Source organism: Pollachius pollachius, assembly GCF_949987615.1.
Source record: "Pollachius pollachius genome assembly, chromosome: 1".
In the NCBI taxonomy this organism is placed as follows: domain Eukaryota; kingdom Metazoa; phylum Chordata; class Actinopteri; order Gadiformes; family Gadidae; genus Pollachius; species Pollachius pollachius.
In genome coordinates, this window is record NC_136934.1 from 35,891,051 (window position 1) to 35,910,002 (window position 18,952).

General features: G+C 45.4%; 1 protein-coding gene across 1 annotated transcript; it reads right to left on the reverse strand.

Annotated features, from left to right (window-relative positions):
* Positions 1-1,667: 1,667 nt before the first annotated feature.
* brd2b (bromodomain containing 2b) lies at positions 1,668-18,627 on the reverse strand. Its single transcript, XM_079752827.1, has 12 exons — positions 18,495-18,627; positions 14,634-14,928; positions 13,289-13,426; positions 11,364-11,508; positions 10,463-10,623; positions 8,930-9,442; positions 8,508-8,636; positions 7,526-7,768; positions 6,074-6,330; positions 5,369-5,679; positions 3,427-3,552; positions 1,668-3,278 (listed from the first exon to the last, which is right to left on the reverse strand). Exons 1-12 carry the CDS (start codon positions 18,524-18,526, stop codon positions 3,148-3,150), a joined length of 2,481 nt encoding a protein of 826 aa, XP_079608953.1. The 5' UTR covers positions 18,527-18,627; the 3' UTR covers positions 1,668-3,147.
* Between the last annotated feature and the right edge of the window lie 325 nt (positions 18,628-18,952).

Sequence of the window (18,952 nt, forward strand, 5' to 3'; positions counted from 1 at the left end):
TACAGACTTTTATAGGTAACTCTAGGGGTGTGTTTTAAAACCTTACCCTCACGTGCTCCCTCCTATTGCTCATTCACGACTTCGAGGGGATCTAGTGGTTAGGAGTCGAGCATGGGGGATAGGAACACAACTTTCCAGACCTGCTTTATGAGTCTCATCTCCACAGCATTTTCTGTTTCAGTATCCTCCCTTCCAATGCTGCTACGAAAGCCGCTATAAGCTGCTCCTTTACGCTATGGTACAATATTGATTTAGGAAAAGTGGGTGAGTGGAATTGTTAAAGAATGACTAATGTAACGCAGCCTTGGGGCATGCAGGTGAGGGGAGGTGTGTGGACACTGCTCTGATGCTGATCAATAATTTACAGAAACGATATAAGTAGCATGGGAAGTAACAGATGTTAGCCAGAGGTGAATAAATGTGTTGTCACACATGCCCACACACACTGATCAGGCTATTAGCCTGTGCATCCATCTCTACAATTTAATTTTAAACTCAGAGCCGAACCTCCACTCAGACACTTGGTTTGCTCTCGACGCCGCTTGAGAGAGGGAGTTTCATTTTACGGACCATCATGCGTGTGAAGAATCTGGAAATTATTAATAGATCTATTCTAGGAGCATACCAGAGAAGCTCTCACATCAGGACTTTCAAGTACTGTAGAGAAGAGTCATGATGGAAGTGTACTTGAATTTGATTTGAGACGTCTGAATCCTCTCGATCCTAATCCTCCCTGGAAGGGTGATTTTGCTAACCCTGGAAAAAGATTTAGCTTTAGAAAGTAGATTTTTTTTCAAGGTACTCAATCTCTCATTGTTCTGTACTACTGATAACATGTTATCGTTACATTTTGCTTGTAGTTATGTTTTAAAACATTTAAAACTTAAAGAACATTTTATAGACCTGATACTGCTGCTACCTGCTGGACAAAGTAAAAATGACACCCTTATACATGATTTTTTTTTAACCATCAATGAAGAACATGAATAGGACGGATAATCCAGAGCTATTTAGATTATATCTTTCCAAAGGCTCTGGGCTGATCTATCCATCATACATCTTGGTGGACACGCCCACTTGTGGTGTCGCTAGAGGGAATATTTGGAAAAGGTTTGCTGCTACTCAAAATCACACCCGTTGGTAAAATAGGGGACCTTTGACATAAATGTTTCATGTCTAAGTCAACTAAATAAAAACCTGATCAACATACTGTCCACATACAAAAGGTCCACTAGTAGCAAAGCCACTAAGGGTTGTTTATTTAAATTATCACAGAAGTGAAACTTCTTATAGTGGTTCCACATTTTCTTTTATTAAAAAGAAATGTAAAACCACACAAATAATTGCTTTAAAAGCAATCTCAGAGTATTAAAAATATACCTCAGATACATTGTTTGATTTGAAGATTGTTTCCCCTTCGGCAGGCACTTGAATAGTTTCTCCACTTATCTCACACACACACACACACACACACACACACACACACACACACACACACACACACACACACACACACACACACACACACACACACACACACACACACACACACACACACACACACACACACACACAGAGAAATCACACCAAACCCTAGGCTTTTCTACAAGAGATTATTTTAATATACAGAGTTCTCGAAGGAAAGTGATGTGTCTGAGCGGTGGCCCCCTAGTTAACCACCGACTAGAAAACCTCTTGATGAGAACAAAAAGGACAGTATGAACACGGGAAAGACACACTTCAAAAACCGCAACATATAGTGCAAGATTATATACACAAGTAAAGTATCTTTTAGGGAACATTCAGCGATATATATATATGTTTTTTTCTTTACAATGCAGGGTCTATAAGGTGTTTGTGCGTAGTTCCATCTCCACCCAGTGAAGCTGGCCTGCCTTCCCGACGAGTGGCAAGCTTTTAAAAAAACAAAAACATTCCACAAAGAAAGTTTAAACACTTTAAGTGCACTAATGTCGAGTATTATTTATAAAGTACTTTACACAAAAATCAGGTCATATAAATATATATGTATAAGTTAAACTGTCTACAGTACTTTCTGATAGATTCAGCACTATATATACTTTCAAGTGACAAAACAGAAGCACACAGTAACATCTTCTGATTAAAGCAAAGGTTCAGAGCAAATGTACGCCAAAGGAACGTGAGGAAATGGCGAAACAAAGCGATTTGTTAAGGATTGCTTTTTAAGATGGAAGAGAAAAAGTTGTGAATTCAATGTACCGAACTCTGATCAATAATACTGTCTTTATAAATGTTCAGTGATCAGATATTGTTTGCTTTTTTTTAAAATATCTAAACAACTAAAGTTGCTTACACTACACCCCATAAAACTTCAGTCCTACAGAACCGCTGTATCTTTTTTTTAACACCAAAAGACAAATGGGGGTAGCGTTTAAAATATAAAGTAAAACCTATACAAGCAGCCTATTTACTGCCAGACAGAATGTCTACGAATAAGCAGAAAGGACAAAGGAAAATGCAACCAAAAACAAATCGTTCAAAATATTTTTACCATAACAAGGCAAGGAACAAATAAATCCCTCCCCACGGCTTCCTTTGATTGGCTGCTTTGCTGCTCCACACCACAGAGATGATTGATAGACAGATCAAAACTCCAATGAGGGCACGGCCAAACTGCTTTCAAAACTATCCACCAACAGATGTTGGGGACAGTAAACGTCAGAAGGGGTGGGTTTGGAGAGGAGTACAGCTCCGACTGAGCGTATTCACAACATCATCATCCTACTTTGATGCGAGCACAATAAAAGTGTTCTTTATAAAAGAAACATACACTTATACGTCTATATACACACGCACGCGCGCACACACACACAGGAAAAGGGAGGGAGAACCAAGGCATTTTGTGTTTTGGGGTTTCTACGATTATACATACAGAATTCTTACTTAGTTCCACTCCTGCCTCCGAACGGCCTCCCCTCCCCCACCAACATCCTGTTGACGACGGCCCCCTTGGCCTGCTCCGGCTAAGGTGTGCCGCAAGGCGGTCGTCTGGGCCCACTACTATGTCAGGGTGCATCGTGTGTCCTGGGCCAGCCCGTGTCCCTGAGCGTTCTTTGGGGCGGGGGGAGTGGTTGTGAGAGTCCTCACTGGGGTGCAGCCACAGCCTCAACCCGAGTCGGAATCACTGGTGTCTGAGGAAGACGAGGAGGAAGAGGACGAGGAGGTGTCTGAACTGGAGCTGCTGCCGCTGAGGCGTGACGGCTGGCTGTGGGCCTCCACGTTGCTCGGCTTCTCCGCTGAAACCAAAGGGAAATATAAGTCTAGGGTTGAAAGATCTATATTATATCAAGAGCTATTTACAGAGAATTGGTCCATAAGCAGTTATCAAGTGCATACACACACCGGTCATTTTTAGGGACAGGGAAAGGGAAAAGCATGCGTTACCCTTGGGTTTGGCAGGCTTCTTGCCAGAGTTGAGCTGTCCACTAACATCCTGAAGTCTCCTCTCCAGCTCCTGCCTCTTCTCCAGAGTCAGCTCCTCTTTGGATTTGCCACTGCTGGCCTTCTTGGCTATTCAAAATAAATAGTGGAACCAACAGAATTATAATGAGATCACAATGGATGCACATCAAATGCCCCTGAAATTATATCAGAGGAATGCTTTTCTTTTAGCCAAGATTGAAAACATAATTTCAAGCTTATCCATGCAGAGCAGTAATTGTCTTCATTCAAGTAAAATAAGTATAATTATAAAACGTTTTAAAATTCACAGAGCGTGACAGCACTTTTCTCTGCCCCTATAGCCAAACAAGGCACTTTAAAATCGACATTTAAAATCAGTCTTGCAGGCATATTCACAGTCAAGCAGCAGTGAATACCATGCGAGGCGAAGCAGTTAGGTTTCCATGGTAGCTATGCTAAGTCTGACTCACTGCATGGCTTGCATGTTAGCATTAATAACCTGGCCCATTTACTGTAGATCCTGCATGTTAGCATGGTTAGCTTACTGTAGGGCTTGCATGAAAGTACAGTTAGCCTGTGGCTAGTCTCTTACAGAGACAGTATTTTCATACAGAATGAGAATGAGACAGTGTTGATTAACAGCGTCAAGAACCGCCTTCTTGTCAAGAAGTCTTGATTGACATGCAAGCAAGACCAATCATGTGAAGACGTTAGGAGGAGGCACATGGTGACGTAGTGAAAATGAACGTCAGACACGGACACTAGCCTGGGGCTAGCTCACTGAAGGGCTTGCATGATAACCTGGTTAGCCTGAGGCTAATCTCGGACCCAGCAGTCCTACTCTTGGTGTGTTCCTGAATCCTCGGACGCATGCCTTCCGAGTAAGATCCATTCCGTCATTTCCGGTCTCGGAGCATTTATAGCGTTCCTGTTCTTCTTTGTGATTGTGTCATGAAATTGGCTAGTCGTTGTTCATTGTTAGCTACGTTAACCTCTTTAGCAAACCAGCCCGAAAACAAACAACACAACGTTACATTGTATTGCACGCACAGCAAGACCATGCAATGTATAAATCGGTGACCGGAATAAAGTAGCAATGTAATCAAGTGTGTAAGAGCATTTAGAATCAACATTAAAATGAAAAAACGTGGTACAATGCAAAACAAAAAATAATCTCTTCACGGACGCAGCCATTTTGCTGAGAACGTCATCACTGCTCTCAGTCTACTCTCAGATTTTCGAAAGATGAAGACAAAAAGGGGGCGTGCCTCAGAGAAATGCCGCAAGAAAGAGATCTTCGACTTTCGACTCGGAAGTCTGGCGTCCGAGGATTGAGGAACACACCATTAGTTATAGCGGAACTTGGCAGTCTTAATTTGTTACAGTAGAACCTAAAGTTAAAGCAGAAAGACGACACAGACTCTGGGTTGGGAACCAAAAAGGCCATTTTGAGGGAACTCGAGAGTTGTAATAATGTAAAATCCTAATAAAACATAGATAGACCATATCCTAGGCTAATCCAAAGTTTTCTTTGCCACGTCTTGCATGAGAAACACTGGCAGTTTCAAAACACCCTGATGTCACCCCATAATGACAAATAATTTCATAATTAATTACTCAAATACCAAAACACCATTAACATTCCTATGCTTGCGATCTGACGTCACAATGTACAAGCCCTATTCTAGATTGCCAATAAACAATAACATCGCCAGGGGATGAGGGTTGGGGGGAGTTTAGTCAACTGCAGCCCACGAAGTTAAGGTAAAGTGAAGAAACATTTATAAAAAATACTGAACATTTTATTTAACATATAAACCAAATTATATTTTATAGCAATCTGCAGATACCTTTGATAATTTAGGGTATGTACGACAAAATGGTTAGCGTGCTTAATGCAGGGCTTGTGTGTTAGTGTGCTTACTGTAGGGCTTGCGCGGCTTCTTCCTCAGACACGTCATGACGTAGCGCTCCAGCTCCTTCAGTGTGGACGGTTTGAGCGTCTCGAAGTCGATCTCGATCTCCTCGGGGTTGGTGTCCCTCAGGGACGGCTCCCGGGCCTGGATGATGTGCACCACACGGCCCAGCTTCTCCCCCGGCAGCTTGTTGATGTCCAGGCTCAGCTGGCGCTTCTCGTCGTACGACATGGGCACGATCTCCTCCTCCTCCTCCGAGTCGTAGTGGGGGAGCATGGAGGAGGGTGGCGGCGGGGCAAAGAAGGCCTTCTTAGAGGTCCTGGGGAGGAGGAGCAGGGGGAGGAGTGAGGGGAAAGATCTCAGCTCCTGCATGAACACTCTGTTGTAATGCAAGTACATTGTCTTTGATGCACCATTATATCACTGTGTGCATTGTATTACTTGGTGTTTAGGTTGATCATTACAGCTATGTGGGTTTGTTACGACCATTCCGCTTCTTCTGATTCGTACTACATTCACAGACAACACATGCCTCGTTAATTCCACTGTACAAAATATGGGATGCTGCATATTTGATAATGAAATACTTTTGACTTTAAATGCAGCCGTGTAATACTGGATCTGGGATTAGTTGGATTACTTTAAGGGAGTTCCCGGATGCCCATAAGTGAATAATCAGATTCCATTGCAAGTAATCAGATTACTTTACTTACTTGCTGTTCTTGTTGCTCTTCTTGCCCGGGCCCCTCTTCCCCACCGTGGCGGCCCCTCCTTTGGTGGACTTGCTTTTGGGGGCCTTTCCCGGCATCTTCCACTCCTCCGCCTCCGCCTTCACCTTCACTGCTCGACTCCTCTTCTCCGGCTTCTTCCTCTTCTTCTTCTCCTTCTTCTCTTTCTTCTCCTTCTTCTTCTTGGGCTTCACCATGGGCCCCTGGGAGAGTGCGGCCAGCTGCTCGTGGACCGCACGCAGCTACCATGACAACACAAGTAAATAGTCAACAACACTTCCAGAGGAATAAACATTGAAAGTTGGAGATTTGTGCCAAAACGTTACTAAAAGGTGTTGCACTGCCAGTTGCTGAATGTGGGAGTTTCTTCAATGGACACGCACACAATCCCACTCTGGGCGCACCGGCACTAGAATTTGAATGTGCGAGTCTCTTCTTTTCCATCACATCTTTTGGCAATGTTTGATTCATGAAATATACAATTTTTGAAAGTTTGGGAAAAAGTTTCCACCGCATGAACTAGCAACCTTCGCAGAACTTAGTGCGTTTCCACAGCAATAACCAGGATCAAAATTAAGTTGATTTCAGACATCTCAACATCTGCAGCCGCAAACCTCCAGTTTTTGTTCACACACACAGAATCTTCTTATTGCATTGAAAGTGGTTAGGCACATTCATATAATAATCACTTTGTTTAATGTCTTGATCAATCATCTCGATAGCAGTTAACGCTACAAGCCAATGTTTACTTGCCCTTCGGTATGTGAACATAGGTTGCGTTTCATAACATGAGGGTGTGCAGTTGTATCGCAACAGTTTAGTTTTGGATACTTACTTCCTCCGAGAGAGTGATAGCCTATTTTGATTTGTCTAATGAACAAGGAAACAACGACTTTGTTGGTCAGATTTTCCTCTAAGTACTTCCCTCTTTTTCATGTCCTTTATTCGTTTTGAGCCTGATGCCAAAGGACCTTAATTTGCAATTGAAATGTGTTCCTGAGAATAAAAGTTCTGGGGTATAACCGCAATCTGATTTGCATAACCGCAATCTGATTGGCTGACGGATCTGCCGCTGCCTGAAAAAGTGAACATTTCTCAGCTTTTTGACACAGGCCACGGAGCCGAACGGACGGACGGACCCAAAATGCATTTCGCGAGCGCCCCATGCAAAGTCAATCAGATCCGTCACGGAGGTAGTGAACAAGCCCTCAAAAGAGTCACTCAGTCATATCTGAGACTGACATCTAGTGACCAAAGATGGTACTAAAATAGTAAGACCTGCGACAAAAGAAAATACCTAAATATAAAAGTTAGATGTGAATAAAATGTAGCTGCCACATTAACATCTTAATTATAATGTCACTTCAGGACTGGTAACTTTCCAAAAAACATGTTAACACAATGTGTCTGGTTCTCTACTGGGTGAAACCTCCTTACCTGTGTGCACACCTGGTCCTGGAGCTCAGCTAATCGGTGTGCTCGCTCCTCCTCGCTGTCGGAGCTGCTCTCGCTGTCCTCGCTCTCGGTGCTGGGCTCGCTCTCGGACGAAGAGGAGGAGGACGACGAGGTGGAGGAGGAAGAGGAGGAGGAGGACGACGAAGGGTGGCCACTCATAGACTTGGCGGGGCGGTCCGTGTGAGGCTCGTCCGGCATTTTGGCGAAGCGGAACTCAAACACGTCCTGGAGGGGTAGCAAAAGTAATAAAGTAAGAAGATGGGAGGGGAAAAAAACAGACATTCAATGAAGTACATTCAAACCCTTGAATCCACGGCAAGACAACACAACATCTTGCAAATAGGGATGCATCAAATTCATACAGGCCCAGAGACCTTAATTCAAATTCAAATATATATATATTGACATTTTTGAAGTTACGTAGTTGTTAAGTAGACATTCGTACAGGGGGGTTGGTCAAAAGGATTTCCTTGGCCAGGATGAGCTTAAGTCATCCTTCTTGTTTGATGATTAGGATACTTAATCAATTTATAAATATTTCAACCATCCTACAGTTTCTCAAGCAACCGATATTCTGTTTAACCAAAAAAAGACCAGTCACCTAACCCAGGCTTAATGATGAGGTCCAGGTGGTACCTCATCTTTTATGGCGTTTGAGGTGATGGTCCCCAGGCTCTTTGAAATGAAACCATAATAGCCAAAACATACCGCAGATGTATCCACTACACACCGCCCAAATAGTGGGTCATGAAAGTGCCAGAAAGTCAATTATTACATCTCAACGACAGCTAGTCTACTCTTGGAAAGCCTCAGGAATGTATGGCCGTGCTCTAAACCCCCCACACGTGTCGTTATTACTTCCTCAAAGTTCAAAACACTTTAATCTTCTACTGCCTTCTGATGCTTCATCAACAACTTCATAACCTAGGAGTAGCTGAGGGATTTGACTGATACAGGGACCCACCTGCAGTTTGCGGGCCATCCCCACAACGTCGTGGTCGGGGGGGTTGTACTTGTAGCAGTTGGAGAACATGAGTCGGATGTCAGCAGCAAACTGCTGGGCATCCCTGTACTCCCTGCAGTCCATCTTCCTCTGAGGAAGAAGAGACAAACAAGCACAGCACACACTCACAACCAGGTACTTCTAACAGGAAGTCCCCGAGGAGCGCCCAGGGATGGGATGGGCCAGGAATGTTCCAATTGTGTTGTGCTGATCCCCCTTCTAAGCATTAACAAATCTTTATAAATACTTTCAATGGTACTATTTGAATACGAGTCGTGTAATACATCCTCGTCAACATTTCAATAACATAAAAACAAAAATGTAAAACATTTATAAGAAAAAATAATTGACGACTAAACAAGAAAGCCAAAGACGTGGGCTACCTTGACTGTGCTGAGGTCCATGGGGTACTTGATGATGTCGTGGTAGTCGTGGAGACCGAGGGCGGTGGCGTCCACGGGCTTGTAGAAGGGCCAGGCGTAGCCGGCATGCTTCTTGGACAGCATGTCCTTCAGCAGCCCGCTGCAGTGCCGCAGCTGGGGGCTCAGCTTGCCGCGGCGCGCCGGCTGCAGCTGGATGGAGTCCGGCAGGTCTTTCTTGGGGGGCTTAATGGGCCGGCCGCTGCCCACCCGGCGGGCCGCGGCGGCCGCGCTCACCATCATGGGCTGGAGCAGGACGGGCCCGCCGCCGGGGCCCCGCACCATGCCCAGGCCGGGCCCGCCGGCGTCCATGCTCATGCCCCCCAGGGAGGAGAGGGTGAGCGGGGAGGAGTCGTGGATCTGGCCCCCGTGCCCGCCCTTCCCCAGGCCCACCATGCGGGCACCGGCCGACAGCCCGACGGGCAGCCCCATGGTGGAGGGGGTGGTGGTGTCCGCCTTGCGCTTCACGCCCTTCTTCTGCAACGCACAGAGAGGAGGCTTTGGTTGATACGGTGACAGAGGCGGCCCTTATGGTTCCGCACGCACAGATGGAGAGGAGAGCGTCATGGCGGTCAAGGAGAGGGTCGTCATGGTAACTGATGTTGGGCCGCAGAGGGCTGTTGGGGTTACAAAGGTGGAGACAGGGTCACAGTGTTGTGCTAAAGAATGCACAGACAGCGACGGTTGTTATGGTAACATGTACGGCAGAGAAAGGTTATTATTGTAACGCATTAAAGTGTAGCGTATACTACAGCAACCCATTCCGGAGCGTATTCTATTATTGGAATGTTTCCCTCCTCTGAGCTCTGTCTTGTGCGTTTGGATCGACCGTCCAGACGGATCCAGTGTTTTCGGTGGCCGAAAAACACACTTTTTTGAAACCAGGTCCTAGGGTGAAAAAGAGAAAAGCGGCCCTATGCGTTTTTCGTGTTAGGCTTCGTGTGGATGCCAGGTACTCGAACGATGACGTCATCACCCCCCCCCCACCAGGTGGCACCTTTAGATTTCCGTCTAATTTGTTTTGTTTGATTTGTACTATTTTTGTAGCTTTAAATACAGCCCCATGGTAAATTGAATTACTAACTGTACATTAAAAAGTGTTTTCTGCTCAAACTAAAAGGTTGAACAACTGCTTCCTCCTCCTCGACTGCATGTTTGTATGCAGCGCGCAGGCCTGACACGCATACTCCGCCGCGTCTCCCTCTTTTATGGTGGAGAACCAGCGCCACATAGAGGCCTTGAATAAGTACTACAGCGTTTCTACAGCTTAATGCATTTTTGCAATGAGTCTGTCTTGACGGAGATATTCCTAAAACGCTGCCAAGGAGGGGAAAAGATGGTTTTCGCCCGCGTGGACGGGGCCTGAATTGGTCTGTGGAAAACCATGGTGGGAATGATGTCTACTAATGCACAAAAAGCAAAGGCTGAGTTGATAAGGTGAGTGCAGGTTTTCCGTAGAGCCCGCCAGGCCCGGGTTCCAGTGGCGTGGTGCCTTACCTTGGTGGTGGGCTGCGTGGGGGGCATGCCCATGATGGTGGGAGGGGGGAGGCTCTTGGTGAGCACGGGGTGGGGGGAGCTGGCCTGCAGGGACTCTGTGTCCGAGGAGGAGGGGGAGCAGAGGGACTGGGACACCGCCGGGACCTGGTGGGCTCTGGATGCTATGGGGGGGGGGGGGGGGGGGGGGGGGGGAATCACATGAAAACACAGTAAGTGAGTAGCACATAGTGAACACTGGAGTAGCTACCAAGTCCTGCACGACTGTCCTGCTGTCATTGTAAAAGCATGGCCTTCAAAAGGGGCAGAGTACCTCAAGGAAGGAACACATGTTTTGAAACATGTCAGGAAGCCCATTGCCTAGGATAAGCAGTTAGTACATTTACCAATTTAAGTGATTTAAGTAGAAGGTCAGGCATCTTGCATGCTTACATACCTACAGATAAACTGCGAACATTGGGGATCAAACATCTATTCCTGGGACTGTTCTCAATTGAGCCCAACTAGCTCCAAAACACACAGGAAGTGCAAATACAAGGAACCTGACTTTAGGGTCGGCACACAGCCGTAGACAAGTTTGGGATATGGTTGGAACAGGTTTGGGAACAATCGTGGTTATTTAAATGCCAAACATGAGTCAAGAACACTTGAGATGGCGCTACACTCTCTCGCGATACTCGTATCGAAGACACAAAATATCTGCGACACTTTGGTCAGAATAAAGTAATTTGCTGTAAAACGCAGGTTTAAGGGCTGCTATTTGACCAACTATTCGATTTACATCCATTATATGAAACCTGGGTGGAGACTCACACGCGGGATGTCACCATTGGATTGACTATAAAAGCGCTTGTAATGGATTATCACACGGGCCGTCTCCTGACGAAGTTTGCCACGGACTCACCACTGGACTTGCGACCTTTGCCCCGGCCCGCCTTGGTGCGCTGGGTTGGGGGTGCCAGCTCGATCTCCTCCTGGGGCATCTGGGCCACCTTCTGGAGGAAGATCTTCTCCAAGGACTGGGCCATCAGAACAATGTCATCCGTGGGCTAAAACCCAGAGCGCAGCGGCACGTTAGCATGTAGCTACTCCACAGTTCAGTTCCAAGCACAGGGGCACATTAGCATGTAGCCTCTCCATACTAAAGCTTGCAGCACAGCCTGTATGTAGCTCCTCCACACTTTAGCTGCAAGCACAGTCTGTTAATATGTAGCTCCTCCACACTATAGCTCCAAGCACAGAAGACATTAGCATGTAGCTCCTCCACAATAGATCACCCAGAATAGCATCAAGTTAGCATGTAGCTCCTCCACACCACAGCTCCCATCAGAGCAACACCTTAGCAAGAATCTCATCCACAGAACAGCTCCCAGCCAATCATCCCGTTAGCATGTAGCTCCTACACACTACAGCCCACCTACACCATGAGCAATGAGCTCCTATGCACTAGCTATTGATGTTGTCATGGGAGACTGCGCCATCAGAAGACTTTAATCTGTGATTCAATAACTCTAATTAGAGCATAGCATGTAGGCATGCAGCCCTTTCACCCCGCAGCACATTTCTCTAGAGATTTGACGTTGTAATACTAAGAGCCCATTAAGTAGCTTCAAAGTCGTAATTTCCCCGCCTAAAGACCGCAACTCAGCATGATAAAAAAATAATAATGGACTTATTCGGAATAATAACCAGTAAGGAGGAGGATCTTCTGTGAATGTTTAAAGCGGACATATTACGAACACAACACTTTTCCTGGGATTTGGGGTGTTGTTTTGGATTTCTGGTGCTCCCACATGCATACAAACTTGGGAAAAAGTCTGTACATGATTTTTTGAGTGAGATATGCATTTCTGAGAGTACGCCTACAGTTACCAAACGAGCGAGTCAGTTTTGACGCCCCCTCCTACGTAGGAAGGGAGCACATTTGAATATTACCTCCCACTTCCCCAACCCCCTCCGATAAGAGCATAGCTACGATTTTGTGGACCAGCAGACGAGCAGCTCCGACGGGGGGAGTTCGGCAGCTCAGCTCCTGTAGTAATATCCCTTTCTCCGCCGGAGCAGTCCGGAGGAGGAGACATGGAGGAGAAAGGGATTGTACTCCCGGAGCTGAGCTGCAGGACTGCTGCCGAGCTACCCCGGGAACTGGCAGTCTGGCGGGGGGAGCTCGGCGGCAGTCCGGCAGCTCAGCTCCCTGAGTACAATCCCTTTCGCCTCCATGTCGCGGTTCAATATGGACTTCAGAGAGTCAAGGTCAAAGTTCCTTTCCCCCAATTCTTCTCAACCATGGCCAAGATAACCCCCACTACGAGTCTTTACTTGTTGTGGAAGTACCAGAGACGTCAGACGCAGTCTTTATGATTCATAATATCAGCCGAGGCGCACATAGCTTTTAGCCGTGATGTTAGATATAATATTATATAAATACCTATATATTATATAATATTATTATTATATTATAAAGATAAAGAGCTCGAGGAGTTCGCACACGGCAACAATCACTTCTCCTCCATGCTGTGGTTCACTCTGACAGCTCATTGGTCAATGGGCAGCAGCTCATTTGCATTAAAGCTACAGACACCAGAAAAAGCGCATTCTGAAGGGACTGAAACAGAGGGGAATAGGGGTAGGCAAGATTTTTTTCCCTTAAAGCTATTTCCAGCAAACAGCTTCAAAAACATGTTTTCTGGAACTCATATACTATGTTTACCTGGTGGGAAAAGACCTTAATATGTCTCCTTTAATGTATTTTTGGAGTCACAAAACAGGATTTAAATCTACAGACGTGACCATTGCCAACTGCAAGACACTAAAGGGGTGTCTCCTTACCTTGTTGTAGATGTAACAGTTGGTGAACATGGTGTTGAAGTCCTGGATACACTCGCTGGCACTGCAGTAGAAGTTGTTCTCCAGGCGCTTCTTGATCGACCCCATGTCCATCGGCTGCTTGATGATCTTGTGGTAGTCCTGGGAGAGAGAGAGAAAAAAAAAAGTAGAGAAGTATAGGGGAAAGGGATGAGATACAGTGAGATATTAGGAGAAGTAGAGGGGGTGAGACAAAGGAATAGACCAAAATAGGTGTAGGTGATGAACAGTGAGGGGGAGGACAAAGATACAGCAGATGTGGAAATGGAGAATGCAAGAGAGGAAGGGATATATAGGGGAGAGTTGAGGGTTCGAAGGAGGAGAGAGAGCAGAATATGGAAATGTTATCCAAATGAGACAGTGCTCTGATGAGAAGTGGCCCGGGGTTGGTCATTACCTTTTCCATCACTAACCCAAGGCTCAAAGGCACTGGGCAAAACCTTGAGGCACATAACATTAATTTGCCACAATGGAGTCAAGAGGAAACACACAACCGTAGGAGAAGATAGACTGTTTAGACCGCCATCTTAAAAGGGGTCTCCATAGTCTGCAATGTACATGTAGATGTAGATATATTTTAGCTAGATGGCCCAGCTCCCAACAATGCACCCAAATGACATGCACCTACAAATTCCATTGCCAAAAGTCGTGTCAGGAAAATGAATCCATCATTTGTTTTGTGCAGCACACAATGGCTAAAGTACAGAACCCAAATACAGCAACGTTGAGCGTCAAGCAATTCACCGTCCCAAATCAATCTTCTATTTCAATGAAACCAATGATATGGTAATTACATTCCAGACCTTCCCAGGGTCCTTAGACCCCTCAGACCTATACAGCTGGTAAGTGAACAAATCTTCCAGGGGATTCATGCCTTATGTGTTGCATGTAGCCTAGCAGTGTGGCTGGACAGATGGCTATAGCATCAGGGGTAATGCAGGGGAGTAATGGTGACACAAAGCTCTTTCCACATCAATACTGTGAATGCATTTAATTAATCCCTGGCACGTTCATTTACACACATGTCCTTATATCATTATAAGATGCATTGCTATTTCAGGATAAATATTACATGCGTAACACCATGTATTGCTGCAATGGCTTCCTTGGTTTGTTTTGATGAGGCTACGAATAGTTTTGAAGATCTGGAAATTAGAAAGAAAAAAAACCAAGAGAGGGGAGGGAGGGACCCCTATCCCTTGGTATAGGGGTCTGGTATAAAGGTAGGCTGACCCCCTCCCCCCCCCCCCCCTCCCCATTTATTCCATACAGGTAGTTTAAGGCCGTATAAAGCGTGTGTTTTCCTTACCGGCAGGTTCAGGCGGTATGCGTCGACGGGCTCGTGGAAGGGCCAGGCGAAGTGGTGCCTCCACAGGGACTTCATCATGGCCTTTTGGAGGAACTGCAGCTGGTTGGTGACCCGGCTCGGTCGGCCCGGGTCCCGGACAGGGGGATGGGGGAAGCTGGTGGGCCCCTGGGGCTGGGAGTGGCCCAGTGAGGGGCTCTCGAAGTCCTCGTACAGCAGGGAGGGCTTGCGGATGCGCTTGCCTGCGCCGGAGCTGCTGTGGGTGTCCATCCCGCCCCCGGACAGCCCTAGCAGTGAGCTGGAGGGGGGGCGGGGGGAGAAGGAGAGGAGCATAGGGAAAATGACGGAGAAGTCAGTCTCGCAGCATTTGGTTAAAAAGGAAAACAAAAAGGAATGTCAAGGGTAAGTTAAGTTCAAATATGTAGGCATATCATCTCAAATCGATGGCATACGTCATTTTTTCATGTTGTCTGCGATTCTCCTCTAACTTTCATGTTGTGCGCTCGATAGGCTAAGTGTGAACATCTCAGAATGAGCACCTTAGACAGAATTTTGACCCGCTTTATATTGAAGCTCTGCCGTAACCAATTCTGACTCGAACTGGGAGTGGATCTGAAACCCAACGACTTCCTCCCAACAGCATGTGATATTTAGGCTGCCAGGCAGAGTTCAGTGAACTAGAGATAACATGCAGATTTCTATTATTATTATTCCCCTGTCATTTTTTTTTTCCTATTTTACCCCCAAAGATTTTCCCATTTATTTGAGGATGCAATTGAGGATGCCCTTAATATCGATATCAACTTATGAGTGATTATCCGACTAGAAGTGTCCTACCTGTGGATACCCCACTTGGGTTGTGGAATAACAAGATTAACTAGCACTCCTTTTACAATTTAGGGACTACAATTAGCAACAGTAGCATTAAGCAACTCACATGTGAGTGAGAAAACAATTTACAAATCAATCAAAGCAGCATTACAAATCAATATGGGAGAACAACAAAACAATCCAAGTACTGCATGACCACGTTTCTGGAGTCATTCAGAAATGTGAAAGATTTCAAATAACAGAGCCTTGGTTGAACAATCTGCAGCATTTATAAAGGATAGCACATTTCGGCCATGGAAGCACTTCATAATACACATTGCCTAACATTCAGAGGTCCAACACAGACACACACACACACACACACACACACACACACACGCACACACACACACACACACACACACACACAAGGGTTTGGTCTGGTCTTGCACCTGGGAAAGTCATCAACACCTATCTAGGAGGAACTGGGATCAAACCAGTAACCCTCAGAGGACCGGCTCTACCTTGTGCTGCTGAAAGAATAAAAGTGGAACTCATCCTGATTGTATGAGTGGAACTCTACCTTGGATGAGTTTTTGACAACAACCACATGATGACGCACCCTCCTCAACTACCGGCAGACTCTTTGTGCATGTACTTTACGTCTATAAGTTAACCCAATTGGCTATCTATCCAATTGCATTTTATCTCTCACACTTAAGATATTTTGAGGCTTGTTGAAAACAATCTTATCACTGGTCTTCTTAAGGTAAATTCAACCCTGTCATAAAAGCAGACCCACCCAACGAAATAAACATGGTTCCACAGCAATAATAACAATATTTCAGTTGGATAGCCAGCCTCTGACAAACTGCCAAAAATATGTATTGCACTCTGACAGTTAGTTATACAAAAATGTTGGCGGATATTCCTTTTTATACAGCTATGGTCCGACGAGGTACGAGAAGCCTGAATTTCATATTCTTGAAGAAAGTATTTGTTTTTTTGAAGACAACACATTTGGGATGATTTTTAGTGCAAGAAATTATGTTGAAATGCCTGCATTATGCTTTTGGTACATACTGGTTGAAGCCTTAATTGAAGCCTGTAATTCTAAATGCAAATCAATTGAAGACAAGAGAATGAGCACGGTAATAAATAATTAAATAGTAACATTTTCAGCATGGGACAGACAGACACACAGCCTTGCTCATGGGCAGGTTGTCAATACCTGTACTAGGAGGATCCAAGAAGAAGTCCTCAGACGAACCGATCTACCTCCTGCGCTGCTTACAGGGTTAAAGTGTAACTCTACCTGGATGGATGAATGGAACTCTACCTGATTGGATGAGTAAAAACAACCACATGATCACACTCACTCCTTAACCACCGCAAATGCTAACTCAGGCTGTGTGTGTGGGGGGCTCTGTGTGTCTTTTACTGGTGGACTTGCTGTGTAACTAACCCTTTCACTACAGCAAGAAGATATCAACACACACACACACACTTCTATCGCCAAGGCAACAGTGTTTCTATCAATAGGCTGCTGTTTATGGCAGCGCAATGGGAACTTGCTTTGTTAGTATAAAAAAATGTGTACACAAATGTTGCTTTATTACTACACTTAATCCTTGTTTACCACTCGGAAACATGCAGGTACCAGAGTTATCTGTTTTAGTCTTTTCTAACACACATAAATTTACCAGGAAACATCCAGGCATGACTAACAAATTAACCAGGTGTATATTTCGAATAGCGTGCAACAAATAGGAAATCGCAATAAGACTACAATAAGAGTTAATGCAGATTGTAAAGTAGTGCAGTTGTATCTTTGGCTCAAACTGTAACCATAACCAATTATCAATCGACTTCTTAACGCCTCTGGTAAAGTTCCTCACATTTTAGAGTCCTACTTTAGGGAAGACAAAAAAGGTCCCCTAGATCCCATCATTATAGACTTCCAGGCACTCGGCATCAAGGACTCAAATTGGAATAATATAAAGCTCAACTTGAACTCAAAACTGACACATGCATCACAGTCTGACACACAAACAAACACCAAGCGTGCCGTTTTATATTCTCACCAGGATTTAGATGATAGCCAGGCATTCATGATGGCCGAATACATACATTTTTTACCTTAAAGTTTCACTACATTTTGAGTTGCAACTAGTTATACAATTTTCAGACAATAATTTCAGAAAAATCATTGAATGGATTGACTCTTGGATTGGTGGGTTTTATTCTTGAGAAACTTTTACTTCCCCTTTCTTTTGGGGGTTAATATCAGCAGTAGGAAAGTTACTTAGTGGGCCCTTGGCGAACAAAAAAGGTGGCGGCGTACACAGCGAACCAGCTGGTGATCGCGTGGTGCGCGGGACGCCCCGCCCCCAGTGTTTGTAAACACTCCAAGTCTGAACGTCCCGATGGACTGACAACCAGCCGGACGGGGGACACGCAGTGCAACGATGTCCTCATCATCATCATCAACAACAACAGCCCCGTAACACTATACCCTGCCGGTGTAGCCCGGGGCCAACTTGCTTTTGTTCAGCGTTGTGAACCAGGCTGCTGGGTGTCGCCAAGCTACGGCTGGCTCATCAGACGGCCGGTTTTATACCCTGGCTACGCAAACAAGTCAGCAGAACACCACCGTTGTCACCGTGCAAGACCGTAGAAAAACTCATGTGCAGAAAAAGGCGATGGATATAATTCGCGGGTCACTGACGTCTCACAGCTGTACGTTTACACCGACGGACAAATGAATGAATTGAATGCGCCAGCAGCAGACGTCTAGCAATTTTGCACTGGCCTTAAATGTTTATAGGGCTGGCCACAAGAAACCTGGACACGTCGGTGTTCATATTAGACAGAAAGGTGCAATGAAGGTGCAGTACTGCATTTCATTTCCTAACATGGTCGGTGACGTTTGGGCGAATACCCCACCATCCATGCTAGCTTGGATAGAAAGGGTAGCTTAACGTTACACTAAAGCTAGTGAGATGGCAACATCCAGAACCCCGCTTATATATTTAAATTGCAGGTATATTATACCTGTCGCGGGTTGGGTTGATGGCCGCTTCCATCGGGGTGGATCCGGTTTGTTATTGTTATCCTTATCACCCAGAGTTGAGGCGGTTGTTAGACAACGATGTGTACTGCACAAGTCTGCAGTGAAATGGCGCCCTAACGCTTCCGCTAAGCTCTTTATAAACCAACAACGTGTCAGCACGTAGTATTTCCGGTCACGTCACAGATACCGGGTGATTTCATTGGCTGTGCGTAAAGACGTAGGCGTATCAAGGCCACACGCCCAAGACTGCTTTGGAACATCTCGTCCTTTTTATTACCAAGTACACCTTTAAAGTGGCATGCAATTCTTACTGCAGAGTATTTTATAATATACCTAAGTATTAATGTCAACCTTTCTCAAAATGCTCTCCAGAAACAGAAACGCAATATGTTGCATTATTGTGGATCGACCGAAGTACCGCATATCTTTGGATGACCTA

Coding starts and splice junctions, on each gene's coding strand:
- brd2b (XM_079752827.1), bottom strand. CDS start 18,526: ATGGAAGCGGCCATCAACCCAACCCGCGACAG. Junction 14,929..18,494: donor ATCAACCCAACCCGCGACAG/GTATAATATACC, acceptor CCCCCCCTCCAG/CTCACTGCTAGGGCTGTCCG. Junction 13,427..14,633: donor CATACCGCCTGAACCTGCCG/GTAAGGAAAACA, acceptor TCTCTCTCCCAG/GACTACCACAAGATCATCAA.